Genomic DNA, 21553 nt, shown 5'->3' on the forward strand with positions numbered 1-21553 from the left:
GTGAGCTGGAGAGGGGGAAAAAAAAGCAAAGACTCAGGGTTTTTCATCTCTCTTTTTTTTTTTTTTTTGGTCGCCAAACAGTTGTGACTCTTTCAGGCCGTCCGCATTGTGCATCGCATGCGATAATCTTTGAAATCAGGATTTTGAATTCACCTCTGAAAATAGATCTAATTAACCCAGGACTCGAAAATAACTCGTGTCCTAGGCATGGCCTGTGCTTTTCTCTTGAGGGGGGAAAAAATACCTGTCCCGATGATTCCGTAGGCTGGTATCCGTACAAGGAATTCTTGGCTAGCCTTCAGGAAGAGAGAGAATGTTTTTGTTTGGTGAAACTTTGCAGAAAGTTGCAACTGCTGAGCAGCTGCTGCTCTGTTGGAAAAGTGAGAGGACGGGCTTTTAAAAGCGAGGTGGTGGTGTTAGCAGTAGTCCCAAGAAATATAAAAGGTACCTGGAATGTCCTCACTTCTCCATTTTGTAGAGACATGTGTCAGTGCACCTACTGTTCAGCTGTTAATGCACGTATTCCTTCTTGGAAATCTAACAGAGTAAAGCAGAAGTTTAAAGACAAAAAAAAAAAAACACAACAAAACAGATTTCAGGGGTTTCCCTGCTGTATTTTAGCAGGGAATGAATCTTATGCAGTAGGGGAAATGCGTACATTTAATTATTATTAATTATTATGAGTTTATTAATTGAAAATGCTGGGTTATGGCTGGGGCGTTGGTTTGTGCCCTGCTGTTTGTGGCTTTCAGTAGACTTTCAAGTTTCAGTGACTTGAATTGCTGGTTGTAAATTTGTCAGCCGTCGCAGTGTCTGGCACTCTTGTGTCTTAACTGTAGACTCAGATATTGTTTAATTCAGTGCTAGCAGAGTTATATGTATTTTTCAGTGCATTCTTTCTTCCATATGGTAAATATGATGAAACACTGCTGCTGCTGCCACGACAGCTGTGAATAAAACACAGTGGTATTGGCATCTTATTTGTGGGAGAGTCATCCAATTGCCTTTTTCTTTTTTTTTTATAGTACTTTTCAGAAAGCATCTTCTTTTTCCTTGTGTGCTACTCTGGAAAAGTGGAAATTTGGGGCAGTCTTAGAAAATGAAAAAATGAGAGCAGGCCAAAGATAAGCATGCTCCAGATTTAGTGGGAGTGGTGTGTAACTAGAGCTGCCCGAAGTGGTATCGCAGCGTGTGCTCTGCCAGCCAGGGCCAGTAGGAAGGAAGAGTTCTGCAGCTCTCCTTGTCCTGCCAGGGAAGGTCCACGCTCGTTAGCAGCACCAGTTGTCTGTCAAAGATTTAGTACTAGATCTCACCAGTAAATTCTGTTGGTAATGGTTGTTACTAGATTGGAAACCTATTTGCAGACACCTACATGAATTGTTTCTCAGGTCAGACCTTCAATTATTGAAGGTTTTTGTAAACGGCTAATCAAATTTGAGATGCTAGGAATGTGTTAGTTAATACTGTGGTCCTGCATTTGAATTTACAAACTCTACAAATGGGAGTGAATTCTTTTTCCTGTCTGCAAAATGACTTGGGGGCATATAACTTCAATGTTAACTGCAACATGCATGCAGTTAGTGACATGCTCTCTTCCTTCCTTTCCACTTCTTTTTCTTATTAAAAAAAAAAAAAAGTTAGAGAGTCTGTTTTCTCCTCCTGCCTCCTTCCTTACACCCCAACCTTTAGTTGGTGTGCTGTGCAGTTTGATTGAATCACCAAGGGTTGCAGGGACTTAGAATCTCCACATAGATGCATGTAAGCATCCTGATGACACCACATCTCAAAGTGCAGGAGAGGCTACACTGGAGCTCCGGGAGTTCACATTTTCCAGTGATTAAGCCCTGCAAGCTGTCTGCAAAACAACCTCATCTGTATGGAGAGTGCAACATCGCACACCTGTGTTGAGAGGTCTGTGTCTCTGCAGGAAGGGTGTGCAGGCTTGCGAGAGGGAGCAGGAGCCTGCACCACGGCTCAACAGCAACACGAACACTGAAGAAGCTGAAAACAGGTCTCCAGTCACCTATGCAGTACCTCTGGAGATCCTGATCTTACCTCGGCAGGACGCATATCTCACGTGTTGTACAACTGGGAGCCATCCTTCAGGACAGTAAGAGAGCTAGTTACAGGGCAGCCAATAAAGAAGGCTAAATAAAGCAACCAGGATCAGGAATTGCTGAGGGTTTTCTCATTTCTTTGGAGGGCAGCAGATAGGAATGGAAATAGAGATCATCTTTTGAGGGAAGATCTTTTTTTTTAACTTCTGAGCTTGTCAGGTGCAGGGTGCTTCACACGTTAAATGAGTGGTGCAGCAGCTAGATGGAGTTGCAAGCAGAACGACTTTCCTGATTAGTGTGTGTTTGTAATACTGAACGGTTAATGCTAACACGTGGGGCTCCTGTGTTTGCAGGCTGGAATTAGCTTGCTTTCCTGGGATTTTGCTTCCCTGTCTTCTTCGTCTGTCTTGAAAGCTGACCCTCTTTCTTCAGTTCCCTGCCACGGTAGAGCTGTGTGGCTTTGCTTGTTGACAGTACGTGGGCCCGTGTCATGTAACAAATGTTTTCTAGCTTTTGTGATCACCTGATGATTTTGAAAAACAGATCAGCTTGTTATCGCCACTGTTTGGAGACTAGGATGGAGGGGGCAGGCAGAAGAGCGCTGATAAATGTGTTTGGCAGTTGGGCAAAATTATTTCGTCCTACAAAATGCCAATTTTACCATTATAAGGATTGCATTTAAAAGTGTTCAGAACAAAATGAATGAATGTGACACTGTCTTGAAACCCAGCTTCTGCATATCTCAGCAGACAGCCATTGATACGTGGAATAAATGTGTGTGTGGATTTTAAGAAGAATTCTGCAATGCTTCTGTGGCCCACAGTCAAATATCTTCCAAGCCACTAGTTAGTTGTCCAGGGCAGAACTTCTTGATCCATCTCCTTTGCTGGCTGCTTGTAGGTAATGAACAGAGAGTGGAAAATTTCTTCTTGTTAGAACGCCATAGGAACTGTGCATACAGCAGCTGTGCTCTTTTCCTGTTGCTCTGCTTGAGAATGTTTTGCAGAAGGTTCCCCAGAATCAGAAGTAGCACTTGGCTCATAGTTTCGAATGGCCTGGAGGGAGGAGATGTGCTGAGTGGATATCTTACCCCAATCTGCTGATCGCAGGAGAGTCTAGTAAAATTATTTTTGTTCCAAATCTTCCCTGAATTCACATATCTTTTATTCATATTAGAATAGAATAGGAAAGTGACTTGGGTTGGTGTGTAGGTTCTAAGACAGTGTGAATTTCTGAGTGACTGGCCAGGCTTGGGCCATGTCACTTTGGCCTTTCTGTCCCATGTTTCTGAATGTAGCAGCCTCTTAAAACAGTAAGGATTTGGCCTGTTGTTTGTTCTCAATTCTGCTCTGCATTAACATCCTGATTCACCTTGTAGTTAGTCATTTTACCTACTAGCTGTAGTTAATGTAATAACAATAACTTCTAAAAACACAAAACGTATATGAGAACCTCTTCTTGTCTTTTGCTGATAAACATGTTTTCAGTGCATCAGTGTCCCAGGCCAGGTACTTTCATGTTCCTACACCTTCTTTCAAACAAAATGAGTTTAGTTGTCTGTGACTTATCTTTTAGCTTCCAAAGCATGCAAATGGATGTTGGCTTCAGTGTGCAGGTACCTGAGTTTAGGCTGCATGCATCAGCACAGTTCATGTTGCACGAACATCTCATTGATGCTTAGAGGGTAAAAATCTGTGTTTTGAAATTGATGAACTTTCTGAGTCATGAGAAACCAGAGCTGCAGTCTACACCATCTGTGATCACAGAACCAGTTGCTCAGTTGAGTTTCAAAGGCGTGGGTTGTGTCAAAGAGATACGTGCAATATGTAGAGTAGGTCACCTTGGTGATGGTTTTGAAATACGTTCCAATTTCTGAATTTGGGGCTGTTGCATCAATTGGCAAGCAGGTTTCAGCTGATGCATCCTTCTGAGTATGAGCAGTCAGTCTATCAACAAAGAAGAGACAACATTTGGAGCTGATGATAGTTTGTTTGTAAACATTTGTAAGATTTCTGTGCATAAGCATGGAAAAAAACTCATCAATCTTAAATACTCTGCTTCTGTTGCAGAGGACGGTGCAGAGACATAAGGGGCTATCTCTTGATTTGGCTTTGCCGCCTTAGTAGGTTAAATGTTAGGCATGGAAGGTACTTCGGTAGGTATTCCAGACAGCGAGTAATGAGTGCAACGGTTTGTCAGTGGGAGAAAAGTTATGTCTGTATCTTCTGAGGTATTGATACGCCTCTTCTGTTTACATCAAATAAGCGGCCCTGTTAATGGGTAGCAGCATTCAAATAAGATGTACTTATGCAGCGCATATTATGAATCTGGAGCGCACAAGCTGTACCAGCTAAACTGAGTATCGGTGGCTAGTGAAACTGCTGGTTTAGAGGATGGAACATGGCACACTTGGTGCATGTAGATGTAAGTTAATTTTTATTGCCACAGTTTATCCCAAGCGGACGAAGCTGTGTTCTGGCCAGGGATACTGGTGTTAGAGGGCTGGGTCAGGAGGCTGTTCATGAATTTAACCTAGTCTCCTTCTATGACAAAGTGACCTGCTTAGTGGATGAGGGGAAAGGCTGGGGATGATGTCTGCCTAGACTTTAGTAAAGCCTTTGATGCTGTTTCCCACAGCATTCTCCTGGAGAGATTGTCTGCCCATAGCTTGGATGATCATACGCTTCACTGGGTGAAAAACTGGCTCGATGGCAGGGCCCAAAGAGTGGTCGTGGATGGAGTTAAATCCACTTGGTGGTCGGTTACAAGTGGTGTTCCCCAGGGCTCAGTCCTGGGGCCAGTTCTGTTTCATATCTTTATCAACCATCTAGATGTGGGGAATGAGTGCACCCTCAGTCATTTCGCAGATGACACCAAGTTGGGTGGGAGTGTTGATCTGCTTGAGGGTAGGAAGGCTCTACAGAGGGACCTGAATGGGCTTGGATCGGTGGGCCGAGCCCAATGGTATGAGATTCAAAAAGGCCAAGTGCTGGGTCCTGCACTTGAGTTACAACAACCCTGTGCAGCATTACAAGCTTGGGGAAAAGTGTCTGGAAAGCTGCCTGGTCGAAAAGGACCTGGGAGTGGTGGTCAACTGCTGGCTGAATATGTGCCGGTAGTCTGCCTGGGCGGCCAAGGCGGCCAACAGCATCCTGGCTTGTATCAGAAAGAGTGTGGCCAGCAGGACTAGGGAAGTGATCGTCCACCTGTACTTGGCACTGGTGAGGCCCCACCTTGAGTATTGTGTTCGGTTTTGGGCCCCTCACTGCAAGAAGGATATTGAGGTGCTGGGGTATGTCCAGAGTAGAGCAACAAAGCTGGTGAAGGGTCTAGAGCACAAGTCAAGGAGTGGCTGAGGGAACTGGGGTTGTTTAGCCTGGAGGAAAGGAGGCTGAGGGGAGACCTTATTGTTCTCTACAACCACCTGAAAGGAGGTTGTATCGAGGTGGGGATCAATCTCTTCTCCCAAATAAGAAGTGATAGGGCAAGAGGGAAACAGCCTCAAGTTGTGCTAGGGGAGGTTTAGATTGGATATTAGGAAAAATTTCTACACCAAAAGGGTAATCAAACATTGGAACAGGCTGCCCAGAGAAGTGGTTGAGTCACCATCCCTGGAGGTAATTAAAAGATGTGTAGATGTGGCACCCAGGGACATGGTTTAGAGGTGGACTTGGTGGTGTTAGGTTTATGGTTGGACTTGATGATCTTAAAAGTCTTTTCTGACCTAAGCGTTTCTATGATTCTATGAAATAGTTGTTTGCATGTGCCTGTGGCTTAATTCCAGCACAGGTCAGTTCTGGCTTGGTTACAGTGTGCCCTGTGTGAGGTGTGCTCCTGGAGAACACCTGCTTTATTGTTCAGCAGCTTGCTCTTGAATCAAGTTCAGTCCTTAGCCTACCTCTCATCTTCCCCACAGTGACGCTAGAGGAACAAGGATGAGTGATGTTGGCATGTTACTGTGAGGAAGTGCTGTCTCAGGGGGGTGGTGATGATGATCATCTTCTGAAGGGTCAATGATTAAAAACAAAGGAAAATTCGCATTGCAAAATTGCGACGCTTTGAAAGCTCCAGCAGCCTCCTAATTACTTCCTGAGATGCCAGAGGTCAGGTTTGTAGATGAATTTAAGTATTCATGTGCTTCAGTTTCTTATTTGTAAAACAAGGAAGTACATATAATCCCATCTCAGAGGCTGCAGGACTAACACTCTGAGTACAGAGAGGTGTGGATGCCTTCTGCAATGCTAGGGAATATTGTAAGTATCAAAAGCAGTAATACATGCATTTAGATTGGAGGGAGGAGGAAATCAAACATAAGAATTGTTGACTTTCCCTTTCAATAAAAGGTGAAACAAGTTGTGGCAGTATTGTAGCTCCTAGCTTCTTACTAGTTCTTCTGATGCGTATGCAGCACATAGAGAACACAGAGCAATTATAAGACTACAGAGAACTTTATTTCCCCCTAGCAATATCACTGTGCTGAGGAAAGCAAATGCTGCTTCTGAATTTCTGTATTGCTCAGAAGGAAAACAACATTCAATAAAAATCTTTTTAAAGAGTAGCTGACTAGATTGTTTCATAGGTAGAAGGAGCATGAGAGTTTTTAAAAAAGCTTTTTTATTGATTCAGTTGAATCACTGTCTGAAGGAAGCAAATTTAGACAAGACAATAAAGGAAGAAATTCAGCCCTGCTGTAGGAGGATACCTTAATGAACTGCCTGTCCATCCTCTGTGTTGTGCTTGAATTTTCTCACTGAACCACCTAGTTGAAACAAAAGGAGAAAAGGCATTAATTCTTTAACGGTAGCTCATGTTTTAGTGCCTGTAACTTGCCTTGCTAGAACCCCTGACTTGTGAGTATACCTCTTGTCTCCTCGAGACTGCGAGCTAAGAAAGTTTCAGATGCCTAAATATGCAGCTAGAACCGAAACACTTTTGTCAGCTAAGACTACCCAGCGTGAAAAATGAGCTAGTAGTTCACAAGCAGATTTCAGGCGAAGAGGAAGCTCTGCTGAAGCTGTTTTACATAAGGAAAGCTGGAGGACTGATGTGAAATAGCATGGCAGGGAGGTCTTTCTCACTTTGCTTTTGTCACACACTGCAGGATAAGCATTGCTAGAAGATGTTGCACTTACCTGTGGGTTACTTTCTGAACTTGTGTTGTGGGGAAAAAAGAGTAATCCCCGAAGAGTAGGGGAAAAATATAGCACTTTTTCCACAGTGCTGTTGTCAGTGTGAACGGCTGCCCTGTGTGTGCTGTCAGGACAGGAAGACCTTGAAAGGAAATAGGTACCTATGAGTAAGATGAGTAATGGCTAAATTTTAGGTTTACGGTTCTTTGGGTGGTCTCAGAAATTCCTGTTTGTTGCCTAGGTATCTGAAGAGTTGGGAAAAGGGCTTCATTTGTTCATACCTGTATACATAAAGAACAATATTTACTCACCCAGTGAATGGCAAGCACTCTGGGACTAGCGAAGGTGAAACAAGCAAAAGAATTCCACTTGCTGGGCAAAAAGCTGGTTGAGTTGGAGACTGAATTGTGAATTCAATCATCAAGGAGTCCTTTCAAGAAAATACTAGAGGCAAAGCCCAATCTTACTGGATCGTAAGGAGCCAGGTCAGGCTCCTTCTTGTTTCTTCTGGCTCCAGGAATTTTCTTGGTGGCACTCTCAGCAGGAGGAATGAATCCCAGATCCAGACAGTCTCCTGGCAGATAAGAGAACAGAAATACTTTCTAATCTCTGATCTTTATGAGTGCCTAGAAGCTGCATCTCTCAGTTTGTCTGAAAGAAATGCACTGTCATATCTGAGATTTTCAGTATGTGATTTATCTCTTGAGGGCCTCTTACAGGCCTTTGAAGTAGCTGGAGGAGAGGGATTTGATTGGTTTCACATGTTCATGCCAAATCCCATGGTAATTAGAAAAACTTGAGGTTATGAGATGTTGTGGTATACATGTTATGAGACACAATAAATAATTGTCTGACAGCTGCTTTTGCCTGTGGCTTTACAGCTTGGGGTTGAATTTCCTTCTGTTCCCTGGCAGATTCTGCTGACCTCTTCTTTTTCACACGCACATGCACCACCTCCTGTAATCTTCAGTAATCTTTTTTTCCTGGAGGAGCAGCACCTCTGAATGACTGTGAGACTCTTACCTCCCTGCCAAATTTGTTTAAAATTTACCTGTGCATTAGCAAGCACAGATAAATAAGCTCTGCCTTGTTACCTAGTCTAATTTCTTTAGGAAGTTCAACTGTATTAAAAAAAAAATAAAAAATTAGCAGAGTTGAAAAATCAAGCTCTAAGGAATCTGGAAATGCTTCGATTTAAATTGCCCAGATGCTTGCAAGGATTTGACCTGAATCAGCACCCTTTTTCTTGCTGTTGGGTGCAGTGGGAGGAAGCATGGATTGATTCATATCCTTCAGTTCCTAATCGGTAAAACAGCAAGGTATGTTCAGTCCTCTCTTGGAGGTTTCGGGATTAATATTTCAAGTATGGTGGGATGTGAATATCTTCTGCGAATACATAGGTATACAGGGATGGTAATTTTTCCATGTGGATGAGCTAAGTCAGCCTGGAGTCCGTGACATTGGACTAGTTCCCATAACTTTCTCCTATGTTGTTGATGAGGACACTGACTAGCTGAGTAGTCAGCCTTGTCCATACTCTGGTGTTGACATATTTCGTGCCTGTTGTCCCTCACACTAAGGAAGAGCTTGAACACACACAGATTTTCACAGCAGTTGTTCAGTTGAGTTTTAGTTTACTGTTGACAAACAGTTGTAAGAATTTTCTTAACGTTGACTGAATAACCTGAATGCCTGTGCATGTTCTAAGGGGAAAAAAATTATAATCCAGAAACAGGTCTTCTGCGTGGAAAATTTCACCTTCAGTGGATCTTGAGTAGGTCTAAGCACCTGAGAACAAGATCTCCTAGAAGAAAGCGATGGCAGACTTGCCTGTTGATGTGGCTGCCCGATCTCTCATTGTGACTGTTGTGCCGTGGGTTCCCTGCAGATGCTGGAACCCAGCTATGGCGGAGCTGGGAACCACACTGAAGAAACAGCTTTCCTTTCTCCAAAGGTTGTACAGGTCAGATAAAAAGCAGTGCTAGTTAGCATGAGTACACTTCAGAGATATATCTCTCTCTCTCTCTGATATCAGACACATCGTTTACCCACTGGTGAGAACGGGATGAGGTTTTCTAAAATGTCACTTGGTGGAAAAAATTCACTTGGTGTTTCTGTATAGAAGTCTATTCTTCAACTGAAACTTACAGCTTACTATTTTTAAGAGCACTCTCATAGATAAGAGATGTTTTCAAACCCTGACAGGCCTTAACCAAGCTTAGAACTTTAGTTTGTATTCAGGGCTGGCTGATTCACTGGCAGAAAAACACTGTGGTATTTTGCACATAAACCAATTGAGAACCAAGCCCATAGCAGAGCATCAGAGTGTTGGTACACCCCTGACTGATGTTGTAGTTGAATAAATATTTTTCTCAGAGGCCAGTGTTGGTTTCAGCATCTCCACTTCATACTGTCTCTTCAGTTTTGCTGTCGCAGTTGTTCCTGCAGCTGTTTGGTCATCTGAGCTTAAAATGCTTTGGTAGGGTGGGGGCGGGGGGAAAGGTTGTTTTTTAACCTGAATCTGCGCTCTGGTCTGGTTTACTGCACAAGTCAAAAAAGAAAAAATAAAATAGTTAAACCAGTCTATTGGAGACAGGACAGGATGAAGACAGGTGCAGGGTTCACTTAAGACCACAGTGCCAGCAGACAACTCTGGGCAGGCTGTCTCGTGTGGGGTGTGAGTGGGATGGAGTGTCCCCGTTCAGGTTGCAGGTCTCAGGGCAGGGGTTTCCTTCTGCTGTGCTTATTTAGAGCCATCCACACCACATCTAACTCACAGAAACGCTGGAGCAGAAAAGAGCAGTTCAGCTTCACCTGCCTTTTCAGCTTACTCTGACATCCAAGTTTCCTTGACTTGACTCCTTGGAAAGGGGAAGGCATGGTCCTTGTTTTAAATTTAAAAGTTATGCGTTGTAGCAAAAACAATGGAGTACTTACCTGTGCCACCTTCTCGCATGTTTTTGAATAAATAGTTGTTACTGAGACTCTTGGACCACTGGCAGTGTGTAGTTCTTGTTTTAACAAGGTATTTGCCTTGCAGCTTGGGAGCTGTGTCTGTAGCTGTTACCTGCCAGGGGCACGGGGCTCTGTTGGGTTTTGTGGGGATTTTTGCTCTGGGGAGCATGCAGAAGCCAGGTTTTTGGTCACTGCATTTTTCTTGCCCAGCCTGCAGCTGTGATTCCTGTTTGCTGGCTGACCACTAGCCGTGGACAACGTGAAGGTGTGAATTGCCAAAGTCCCTCTGTACCCGCATGGAGGGAGATGTGCCAGCTGTCTGAATTACTCTTGCAGGCTTCACGCTGCCTGGGAGAACGCTCTTTTTATAGAAACGTATTTTAAGCAAAGCTAGAAAGCAAAACACTTGAAAACAAAGGCTAGAAAGCAGGATGCAGAGCGCTAATCAGACTCAAGGAGATTATTGCATTTGGGAAGGCGGGGGGGCTTTGCCACCACATTCGTGTACTGGAATCTGCCGTCACCAGGCGCCAGCCAGCTTTTCTCCAACCTCACCGGGACATAGGGCAGGAGCCAAACTTGTTCCTCCGCCCCTCAGAGCCAGGCTGCAAACGTGTTGTATGAGTAAGCTGGTCAGGATTGCTCTCCAGCCTAGTAAAATAAGGCACTGTTCGCAGGTACTGTGAAACAGGTCAGAGGGACGTAACCCAAAATGCTGAAGTGAAGAAGCAGCACTTTGATTGAGCACTTCAATTTTAGTGGGATAGCAGTGAGGATAAACAGAATGAGAACCAGTGTCCTGTGCAATCCCCTTAGAGTATCATCAAAGTCAAATCATAGCACTCTCCCAGCTTCAGGGAGAATTTTTGGACCTGAACAATGTGGACGGAAGAAGGACTCTTAAAAGTAAGGAATGGAAACCATTCACTAAGTGTTTGAAAACCCAGTTCCCAGGGTTTTTCACACAGGCATGATCTTACTGATGCCTGACCCTGGCAAATTTGTAAATATATACATGATAACTTGATGCAGAACAGATAACGATGTGTGTGGCTTTCTAGTTGAATATTAAGACTGTGACTGCTCTCCTGTTCCTTGTAGTGGTGAAGTCCTAGACATATAGATGTTCCCTAAAATATGCCTAAAACCTGTCTTGGTGTAGTTTGTTTGGACAAGACAGAACTACTGATCCAGTTGAGCAAAGGTTTTGCTATTGCTTAAACCTTTTTGGCAGCTGTCCTGTATCTTCAATTACTTAGGAGTGATCTGGAGGAAGAAGGCATTTTTGCAGAATCTTAGACAGCAAAAAAAAAGCAAATTCTTAGTTCCTGTGTAATCCACCCTTGTTTATCAAGGTATTCTCAGTGTGTGTGAGAACAGGACTGTGCACTGGATTTAGAGCCAACTCAAGAACCGGAGTGAAACAGGCTAGTTTTACCCTACTGGGGGTGGGGGGTGTTGGGGTTTTTTGGAGTGTGTGTGTTTGGCATTGTTTTTTTTAACAGCAGCACGGTTGAAAAGGTGACGTTTGTGCATCTTCAGTTTGCCGCTTTTATTACTTCAACTCTTATTAGAGATTGTAGAGACATCTCTGCTTTTTTTTTTTCACCCTTCCTTGCAGTTCTTAAATATTATGGGTTATGCCATTAATGTTTAATTCTGTTCCGTTCCTTTTACTTCTTGCAGTTCTTTTGTGGTTGGTGAAAATAAGTCAACGCTGCAGGGATGCAAGAGGAGCAACAGCCTGAGGTAGGGCTTGGAGTTGAAGACTTTTTTTTCTCAGTAGAGTTGCGGGGAAGGTCAAGACTCTGAATCAGCCAGGTTCTTCCACTCGTCCTCAGGGAAGGTCTGCAAAGTCAGAGGGTCAAGACTACCAGTGTGAGACCCTTTTTAAAACAGGGTGATAGGGGGCTGAGTGCTATTTTTTTGCCACATTTAGGTTCATCTTTTCAGGGTCCTTTTCCCTCCAATTGCAAGAGCTAAAAAGGGTCTTTTGTATTAATTTCCTTGCAAGTGAGGAGTTGTAGAAAATGGCCTAACCTATGAGCTTAACCCTTTAGGAGGAAAAAATGTTTTGTGAGTAAGTTACACAAATTGGTTGTATACAAATGATCTCACTGCACATAGGTTAAGTACCTTGCCAAATTAAACAGAGATGCTTTTTTCTCTACCCTTTCTGTTGTTTTTCTTCTCCTTCCATATCCATGTGTCTCAAAACCTTTTTCTGGTGTAATAGGTGAAGCTCAGGAAATGTTTTTCTTATGAGATACAAGAATGTCAGTTCCTGTGTCCTGTTAGTTAATTTAAAAAAAAAAAAAAAGAATGGCAGACTCTTAATGTGGTGCATAGTGATTTTTTTATTTTTTTTTCCCCACTGCAATGTTGTAATGTTGTTATGATGACAAAGCCAGCATAAGTGACAGGATTAATTCCATATGTTACAGATGGATACATTTTTACAAAATATTTTTGTGACTAGAGTTACATATGCAAGCAGTAGAATCAAGCCATATGTTGTGATCAAAAGCTGAGCTGGTGTTAAATTAGATTTGTGAATGTAATTGCAATTTGCAGCGTAATTGCAGTTTGCAGTTGTCAATGAACAGACTCTTGCTTTTTAGTGAAAGGATGATATGTTGTTGTGAATGTTTTAAACTTTGCCCTGTAAAGCTGTTGTACTTTTTGGTCTTACTCCATGAAATGTGCAATAAATTTTGCCTTACCTTCAGTGGGGCCAAGGTAAGACACCCAGGATTTGTAAGACACCCAGGATTTATTATCTGAAAATTATTGTTTGGCATAATGGAATGCAAGAGGAAATTAATTACGCATGTTGAAAAGTCTTAACAACTGTATGTGCTTTGTACAATCCTGTTTTAAATCTTACCAGGTTAAGTACAAAGTGAATAAACCAGTCATTCTAGCTAAAAAGCTGGCTTCCTTCATGAGAGCTTGGCTCCCTGCTTGCGGACTCATTAATACTGTCTTTCATTGGGAGGGTACTTGAACGATGATGGATTCACATCCTGTCTCTAACTTTTTGACTTAATCTTGTTCAAGGATTCCAAATTCTCCCAATAATCACCCTGATTCGACTTTGAATTAGTATAGTTGCCTAAAGATAGTTTATAGCTGAGCTTTCCCTGATTCTTAGTCTCTTTTCTGCACTAACTCTGCTTCTCTGGCTTGGATGACGTAGGCTGAATGACTGGGATTGCTTGAATTCTATGCACAGGTTTCAAAACTTGCCTGTTAGTTAAAAATAAGAAAGGTTTTGTTAGCCAAAGACCGCCTTATATACTTCTAGTGATAATATTTAAAAGTCAGTCTCTGGGAATCTATTCAATTACCTTCTGATCCTTTAGAGAACAAAACTATGCAGATGCTTTGCATCCTTTTGGCTTTGATTTCCGATCTATATAAAGTCAACATACACGTAAACTTCCTAAGACTGGATGTGCATATTGTGTAATTACCTTACACTTATTTCAACACAGTAAAATACTTAAGCAGACCCTTCTTGAATGGCTGTGTGTATTCTTGTGAGTGCTGATTAACTTTGTCAGACTCCCAACAAACTAATGCTGACTAGTAGTTGAGTCAAATACGCCACCTTATAAATGGGAATGGTATTATAATAATAGTGCACATCTTAATTTCCAGCACAGAAAACACTACAGTAGTGGTAGAGATAAATTTATTCTTTTTATTCTAGAATCAGATTTTTTTAAAAAAGCAACACCCTCCATGTCAGGTACAAATACTATCTTTTAAAATAGGCATGAAGTGGTTAGTTTTTAGTACGTTCTTCCTCATATTTATCCAGCTAGGAGAAAAACAGTTGTAAAACCACAGACATCTTGAACTGTTGACACTGCTTAAATTATTTACTTGCTTGAATATTATATGTAGGTTCAAATCGAGCAAACTCACAAGGGGAAAGATGTATTAAAACGTTTCATTATAATTCCCAGCCTTTTTTTGAATTTGTTTCATACAGGCTGCTGCAGATCCAATGTCCTCCTCTGATGCACCAGAAGATGGCCCAAAGGAAACATCAAGTGTATCGCAGAATATCTGTATGTTCCTGGTTTGACTGGGGAGGGTGTATCATGTTGGAAGTATATTAAACTAAATGTCCATGCTTTTTCCTTACCTAATAAGGATGTGGCTGTTAGCACAAAAGGGAGATGCAAATGAGGTCATATCTGACTTAATCTGTTCATGATTTATAGAAAGGCCCAGTTGCATAAACCAAATTTGGAAAGGGCAATGGTATATCGATTATCAGTTTGCTGCTCCCGTGCTTTCAAAAGAAAGTAAATGCATTTTGATTTAATAGGTATACTCAGCTCTTGTTTTAAGATTGGTCATTGCTGTCTAAGCCAGAGATGGATAAGTACATGTTTGCTTCGGCGTTCTGGCATCTAGTGTTATGAAGTTGAATCAGTTGTCCCACATGGAACACTTTGCCTGTGCCAGCATGATAATGTTTTGATATGAAGGCCAAGCCTGCAGGATATGCAAATAGTATTCCAGCCAAAACTGTCTTGTGAAGCCCAGGAAGAGTATCAGTCCTTACCTTTTAATGGTAAGGATCAGATGATGACAGACATTTCTTTCTCAGGAGGAGAAAACAAAAGCTTCTTAGGATTTGCCTTGTGTTTATTGATACACCCTTACGCTGTTAATGCATACGATGCTCATTTTGAACAATAGGAACATTCAGGTTATGCTTTTTGGCAAATAATCTGAACCACGTTAGGGCAAATTAGCCAGTCATAGCAACATTACTATAATGCTGATGTTGCTGAATAATCCCTAGGGATCACAGCTTTCAGAAATAACAATCATGGGAGCAAGAAGAGCCTTGACTAGTGCTATGGGAGAAGCATTCAGACCTAAAGAAGCAGATTAATTTTTTATGTTGCCTTTTTCTCCATATATAGAAGTTGGTTTAATAAAAATCATAGCTGCTTCTAAGAATGTTTTCCTTGATTATGTCTTTAAATGATAACATCTGGTATTGCACTGTGATAGCACTTTTTCTTCACACGACATGTTATTCTGAATATATGTATGAGGTGAAGGCTTGAAAAATTAATAGAAATTAAATCCTCTAAGGGCTACTGAATATGTAGAAACCATTTTCAACTGGGAGAATCTGAGCCATAAATGGCTTTAGGCTAGGAGAATATTTGGGAAAGGTATTGTCCACACTTCCCTATTTCTTATATTCTTCCTCAGATATCCACTTTTGAGCATTGCGGGAGGCAAGATATTTGTAGATTTTGCTTGATCTACTATGGCTGCTTTTATGATTGTGTGACTGAGAGTGCTACAAATGCAACAGCCCTGCCTCTTCTCCTTCCTTTTACAGTCATGTTTTCCTCACCCCCTCCTTAGCATCACCATCTGTTTTGGCAGCAAAATGGTCTTAGATCAGTCCGTACTGATTGCAACACACCGTGTTCTTGGGTATTGACCATGAAGTAGTAGGCTGCTAAAATGCTAACTAAGGAGGATGTTGGAGGGTGGCTTTTGTTTTGGGTTTTTTGACATAAAATCTTGTGAGATAAATATATGTGGGACAGGTCTGGGGCCAGAGCCACATAGTTAAACCAGATTAATGAAATTAATGAATGTATGGTAGGAGGCTGTAATTTATCTGTAACTTTGACGTCCTGCCTGCAAACTGTTCACTAACCTTTGTTTTTTCCTGGGATTATGATCCTATTCCAGGCTTCTGGACCACTTGAGACTTCTGCTAACTTGTGCAGCAGCTTGCCAGAGAAAGAGAGTTGGTTGGAAACAAAACTCTACTTTCCTACTTGATGCTTTTTTTTTTTTTTCTAAGATGCATTACAGCTTAAAGATGACTCATTCAAAGTTACTGTATTTCCCATTGATGTAAAACTGAAGCTTCTCTATCTCAGTTGCTGAAGCTTTCTGGCATTTAACAAGCGACTGTGATGGAACTGATAGATCTTCCTGTTTTCCATGGCAAGCTTGACACAGATGGGCTGAACTCACGTTGTACCATTTTGGTCTTAAATAGTTTGTTGTTGAAACTAGGGAAGAATGGTTGGTTTCCTGACCTGAATACCTCTTAAGGTTTTATTTTCAATTGTATGCTGATCCCTGGTGTGTTAATCATAGAAAAGGCTAAGATTGGTACTCTAGGTATCCTGTACATGCCAATAGGTGCAGGTGACTTTACCGGATGCTCACACCAGTGTACATGGGTTGCTATCATTTATGCAGATAAAATTCCAAAAGGGAACGCTTTTGTTCTAGAATTTAAAAAAATGCTCTTTTTTTTTTTTTTCCCAATTTAGTGGATACCTTTTCTAAGTATTCTTTGCTTCTCTATCCACCTCACCTGCCACACAGCTTCTCTCTTTCCCTTACTGAACTGCGTGGACAACCTGTCCCAGTGTCCACAGGGTAGGAAACCTGGACTGAGACCCATGCTTGGAGGCAGCCTCTCCAGTGGTGGCACTCTCAATGATGTAGCCTCAGAATTGAATGTAAGATTACAGTGGTAAACTAATGGCCTTTTAGCTCTGCTCTGCTGTTTAGTGGTGACATTTTTATTTTCTGCTTTACTTGCCTGCACTTTATAGTCATGTGTGCTTTTTGTTTCTGTTTTTCTTTACACTTACAGCTGATGCAGATGCATTTAAAATTCTCCTGGAGATGAAGATGAAAAAGAGGCAGAAAAAGCCTACTTTACCAAGCACTGTGACTGAGCTTGACACCGAGGATGGTTCTAAAGTGTATGTGGTTGGAACAGCCCATTTCAGTGACAGCAGCAAAAAGGATGTAGTGAAGGTAATTACTAAGTGGGAGCCCACTCAGCAGCATGTTTATAATGTTGTCAACTCAGCATTAAGCAGAATGAAGTCCATCTCTCTGACTTGGTTCTGTGGTGTAACCTCCGGACTCTCTTTTTTTTTTCTCGTTAGCTCTTGGAGGGCTAACAGTGCTGTGGCATGAACTAAAAGGCAGACATATTACCTTAATTTTTTGATGCAGTATGTTGCTCCACCATCTCAAATATTTTTACTTGCCCTTAAACAGCAAATGCAGATATAGTGCTAAAAGTAGAAGTCTCACTAGCGAAGCTTACGTTGCCTGTCACGATACAGCATCACATCACACCTACAGTGCGTACTGTGGTTGTTGCATACTCGCTGTGATGGGGATGTGCTGAGAAGATGCAAAGCCTAGAATAGAAACTGCAGTTTACAACTTCTGTGTGCTGGGGGTGTATAATACTGAGCTGTAAAACCATGTTGCCCCAAACTTGGATTCCATTCTCAAGATGCAAATAGGTCTGAAGCTGTGGTGAAAGTAGGACCTATTTCATACTGTACCTCATGCAAAGCCTGCAGTTTAGGGTGGCTTTATTCTTCAGGAGCTAGAGGAGGAGGAATCTTGTGCCAGAATCATCAACCCTGGTTCTTACAAAGCTTATTCTAATTCAGATCACAAACGATCACAGAGTATGGTCAAAGGAACTTTGTGAATGTGAAAAGTTTAACACAAGTTTTTCTCCACCCCCACCCCTACCCAATGTGTTCTCCATCTCCCAGTCCCAAAGCATCCAGTAACTAAAGCATTTCACTGTCATCTTCCTTAATGTTTTTCTCAATACATAGCTAGTTGGAGGTCTTATTTACTCTTTCACTGTTCTTTTAATTGAAAATTGCTGGAATGTGCTTTTATTAGGTCCCTTTTCTCATGAAGGTATTGATATTGGCTGCATTTCTGTTTAATCCTTCCTAAACTGGTGTAAATAAATTAATCTTTTTCAGACAATACAAGAAGTGCAGCCTGATGTAGTGGTGGTGGAACTATGCCAGTACAGAGTTTCTATGCTAAAGATGGATGAAAAGACGTTACTAAAAGAAGCCAAAGAAATAAATCTGGAAAAACTTCAACAAGCTATAAAGCAGGTATGATTGCCACAGTAAGAATTTAAGGTTTGTGCTAAGAGCAATTTGTCAAGTTACAAGCAAACCCAGTGTTCCCACCAGCTGGGAACCTAGTGCTGTTCACCGAGGTGAGAGTACCATTACAGTGGCAAAGTTGGGTTTGGTGGGGTTTTTTTCAGCTGCACTATTGAGGGCTTCTGATCCACAGCGAGATTGTGTGGGCAGTTGATCTCATCAGGAATCTTCCTGGGTTTAACAGTTGCTCCATTTGCAGGACACAAGTCTAACTTTGTAACTGTAATGCTCTGCTAATGTATTTAAATATGATTATTATTCCTGCAATCTGCATCTGTGTCACAGCTATTTAGGGAGCACTTAATTTTGGTATTGTCCGTCATGATCTGTTTAGTTGGATCTCTTCTTCATCCTAGTGTGTTGCTCTTTCTTTTCAATTTTCATCACTTGGCTTTTGAGTAGTTTCTAATTGACAGTTGGCCACAAGGGAAGTTTTTGAAAAATCTGGGCTGAAAAATGTGGGATTCCATTCAAATCATAACTACTCTGGCAGTTTGATGCTGTCTGGGATGTGTGTGCAAAATAAGTGTTGTCCTGTATTTTTTCAGTTTCACACAGTTAGCTTGTATTTAAGTAATTTTAAGCTAGGCACAGTGAAACAGCACAACGTTGACTTAAAAATGACAGGATATTTGATAAGAATGGCAGTATGTGGTCAACAATAAGAAGAGTTTCCAGTGTCCAGTTGAATGAACAAATTCATAGATTGTTATTTTGATTGTGTGGTAATTATATATTGGAATTGTTTTATTGATGTTACTGGGGAATTTCCAGGATTGTACCCCTCGTAAGAATATAATCTGCATCCACGCAGAAGCACTTGCAGTGGCTAGGGGCTCGTTTACCTGGGTGTGTGCATGCACATAGTGTCTTAGTGCAGGCTTTCTGACTCAGAGAGTTAGGCAATAATGAGTCTTTCCTGTTTTCTTTATTTATGTCCTGTCAAAGGAAAGAACATTGCAAAACACTTGCATATTGCATGAATTACTGCATCCATCCATTTATTTTAGGTAAGGCGGATTGTTCTGATGCATGTAGGCAAAAGACTGCATGTTCACAACAACCAGAGCAGTATAGCTGTGGGTCTTCTGACCTAGTAAACAGGCACAGAAGCCTTTCTTTTTTTTTTTTTTTTTATATCAAAGCTAAATGCACCAGTTTTTGCTATGCTTCCCTCTTAAGAGGAAAAGGACAATGAAAATAAGACCAGACTTTTTTTCCTCTGTGATGAAAATTTTTGTTGGCAGCTTCGTAATTAGCACTTCCTACTAGTGCTTGAAGTGATCTTACGTGCAGACAGTAGGAAACACAGACTGTGTTGGCTACACAGCCAGAGAATAATAAAAAGATCCTTCCTATTATTACAACTCAATCTTAGTCTCTGTTGTCACCAGGGATAATGCAAATAATAAAATTTGGACATTGTGTCTTTTAAATAATATATTTCTCCATCTACAGTCTCAACCAAAAAAAAAGGAAACCCAACCTTCCCCCTTTGATTCAGTAGCAGTATGGGGTTTATAGGGAAAACCAGAAAAAACAGTCCAACTGTCTCCTGCTAAATTATAGTGTCTTTGTTTTTCTCTAATAAAAATCAAACCATCTGCGAAGTTGCTCAGTCATGCTTCAGTTGTCCTCTCTCATTGAAATGTGCATTCGGGCCCAAAAGTTACACCAAAAGTCAAAACTGCTTGTAACTTTCATCCTTGAGTATCAGCTTAGGAAAAGAAAACAAGTGTGTGTCTTTATAATCACTTGTATAAATTTTGATGAGTAAAATTGCATTCCATTACTGTCAATTGGGGTTGGAGGCTGAGCAGAGTGTTAATGTGAAACTATTACACACTTGGTGTGGGTCACTGGTATTCACAGCTTATTGAGCAACTGTTGCAGGTTAAAAACAGCCTTTCTCCAGCCCCTCCTTGAATTTCAAAACCCTTACAGTTGTTTGCAGAGAACTGACTGTTTGCTTTCCAGTAAGCAAAGCAACACAGTGCAGACTGGTATCTGGCTCGCATGCGGGTTACCTGAAGATGCACAGTAACAGTTGGCTGGAACCAAACTGGGAAGACAGGTTTTGTCTTATCTTCTCCCTGGCTTCCTGTTTTGACTCTCCCTTCTGTGTCCACGCCACGGCCGTGTGGCAGTCTGAACAGGGCTTTGTAACTGGAATTATGTCCCTGTGTGGCTGTAGGGTTTGCTGGTCCTGGCACAGAGGAGGAGTTGAGAAACCTTGTTCTGGGGCAGAGGAGAAAGTGGGCTGGTTGCAGCAAAATCTTAGCTCAACCTCACTCTTTTAACGTATTCCTTCAGGCTGAAGTTACCTGTGCAGGAATATATTGTAAAGTTGGATTTTTTTAATGCTTCTGGCCAGTGAAAAAGCTCTCATTTTGCACTGTGTAATACAGCCCTCCATGTTTAGGTAACCTACAGGATTGTCCTGTTAAATAAAATGGATATAATGTGAATTGGTAGATGACAGGTACATCCACAGGGACAGGAGCAGGCTGCTGTCACTTGCTACCTTCACTTGTGCTTTAAAGTCTAACCTCTGGTGTGCTTGCAGCAGTAGGAAAACCAGTTCCAGGCTCCAGGTGGCAAGGCTGTGTTTGCATAAGGATGTGTCCATGGGAATTAGGGTTTTTAAAAGAAGAAATACACAGGATTAAAATAAAAACAGTTTGTTTCTGCTCACAGTTCTGCAGGTAGTGCTGGATCTGTGGCTTGTTATACAGTCCGAGAGTAGCTGCAGGGCCCCCTCCTTATGTCGTGTTTCCATACATAGTATAAGCATGGCTGTGCTGAGGCCGATGGAAGGTTTATCTGCTCCAGAAGCCGTCTTGACAGCTAGCAATAACAGATGCCTGGGGAAAGGCATTAGAACCTGCAGTCGTACTTTACCTGAGTATTTGTTCCTCTCTTCTCCTATCCTTTTCATTGTCTCCATGCTAGTCACAGTGTCCGATTATAGTGTGTCTTCCTCAGTCATCCTTTCCCAAGCCTCGTGAGCATTTGATATGTTTAATCTTTTCTCATATGTTTGGTAGTTCCTTGCACACTTTCTAGTTCAAGTGTCTTGTTTTCAAGGCAGGAGTCCACTAAAGATTGTACAGCAGCACATTGATGTTTGCGTTTTGTTCCTTTCCTAGTAATCCCTCTCACTCTTCTTGCTTTCTGACTGCTGTTGAGCATTGGGGTGATAAAATTGGTGTTTTGCTTTCTCACTCCTGCCTGCTAATAGCTCTGCACCCTTCTGCCTGTGCAGTTAAGTTTCTTTCTACATGTGCATTGCGTTGTGTTTATAGCTGTTGTATGTAACCTGTGAAATTATTGCCAGCCACTCAGGATTTAGTGGGGGTTTTTTGTGGTCAGCTTTCCTTTATCTGACATTGAATGA

At 41.8% G+C, this 21553-nt stretch overlaps 1 protein-coding gene across 2 annotated transcripts in view; it reads left to right on the forward strand.

The window, feature by feature from the left end:
- The window catches only part of TRABD (TraB domain containing), a 36385-nt gene that overhangs the window by 770 nt on the left and 14062 nt on the right, over nucleotides 1-21553 (forward strand). For both annotated transcript variants that reach the window (XM_074590600.1, XM_074590694.1), the window contains exons 2-5: nucleotides 11828-11890; nucleotides 14142-14220; nucleotides 16809-16975; nucleotides 17962-18102. In XM_074590600.1, coding sequence (XP_074446701.1) covers nucleotides 11867-11890; nucleotides 14142-14220; nucleotides 16809-16975; nucleotides 17962-18102 — 411 coding nt within the window. In that variant the 5' untranslated portion in view covers nucleotides 11828-11866. The remainder of the gene's footprint in view (nucleotides 1-11827; nucleotides 11891-14141; nucleotides 14221-16808; nucleotides 16976-17961; nucleotides 18103-21553) is intronic.

The sequence above is a fragment of the Larus michahellis genome, chromosome 1 (assembly GCF_964199755.1).
Source record: "Larus michahellis chromosome 1, bLarMic1.1, whole genome shotgun sequence".
NCBI lineage: Eukaryota > Metazoa > Chordata > Aves > Charadriiformes > Laridae > Larus > Larus michahellis.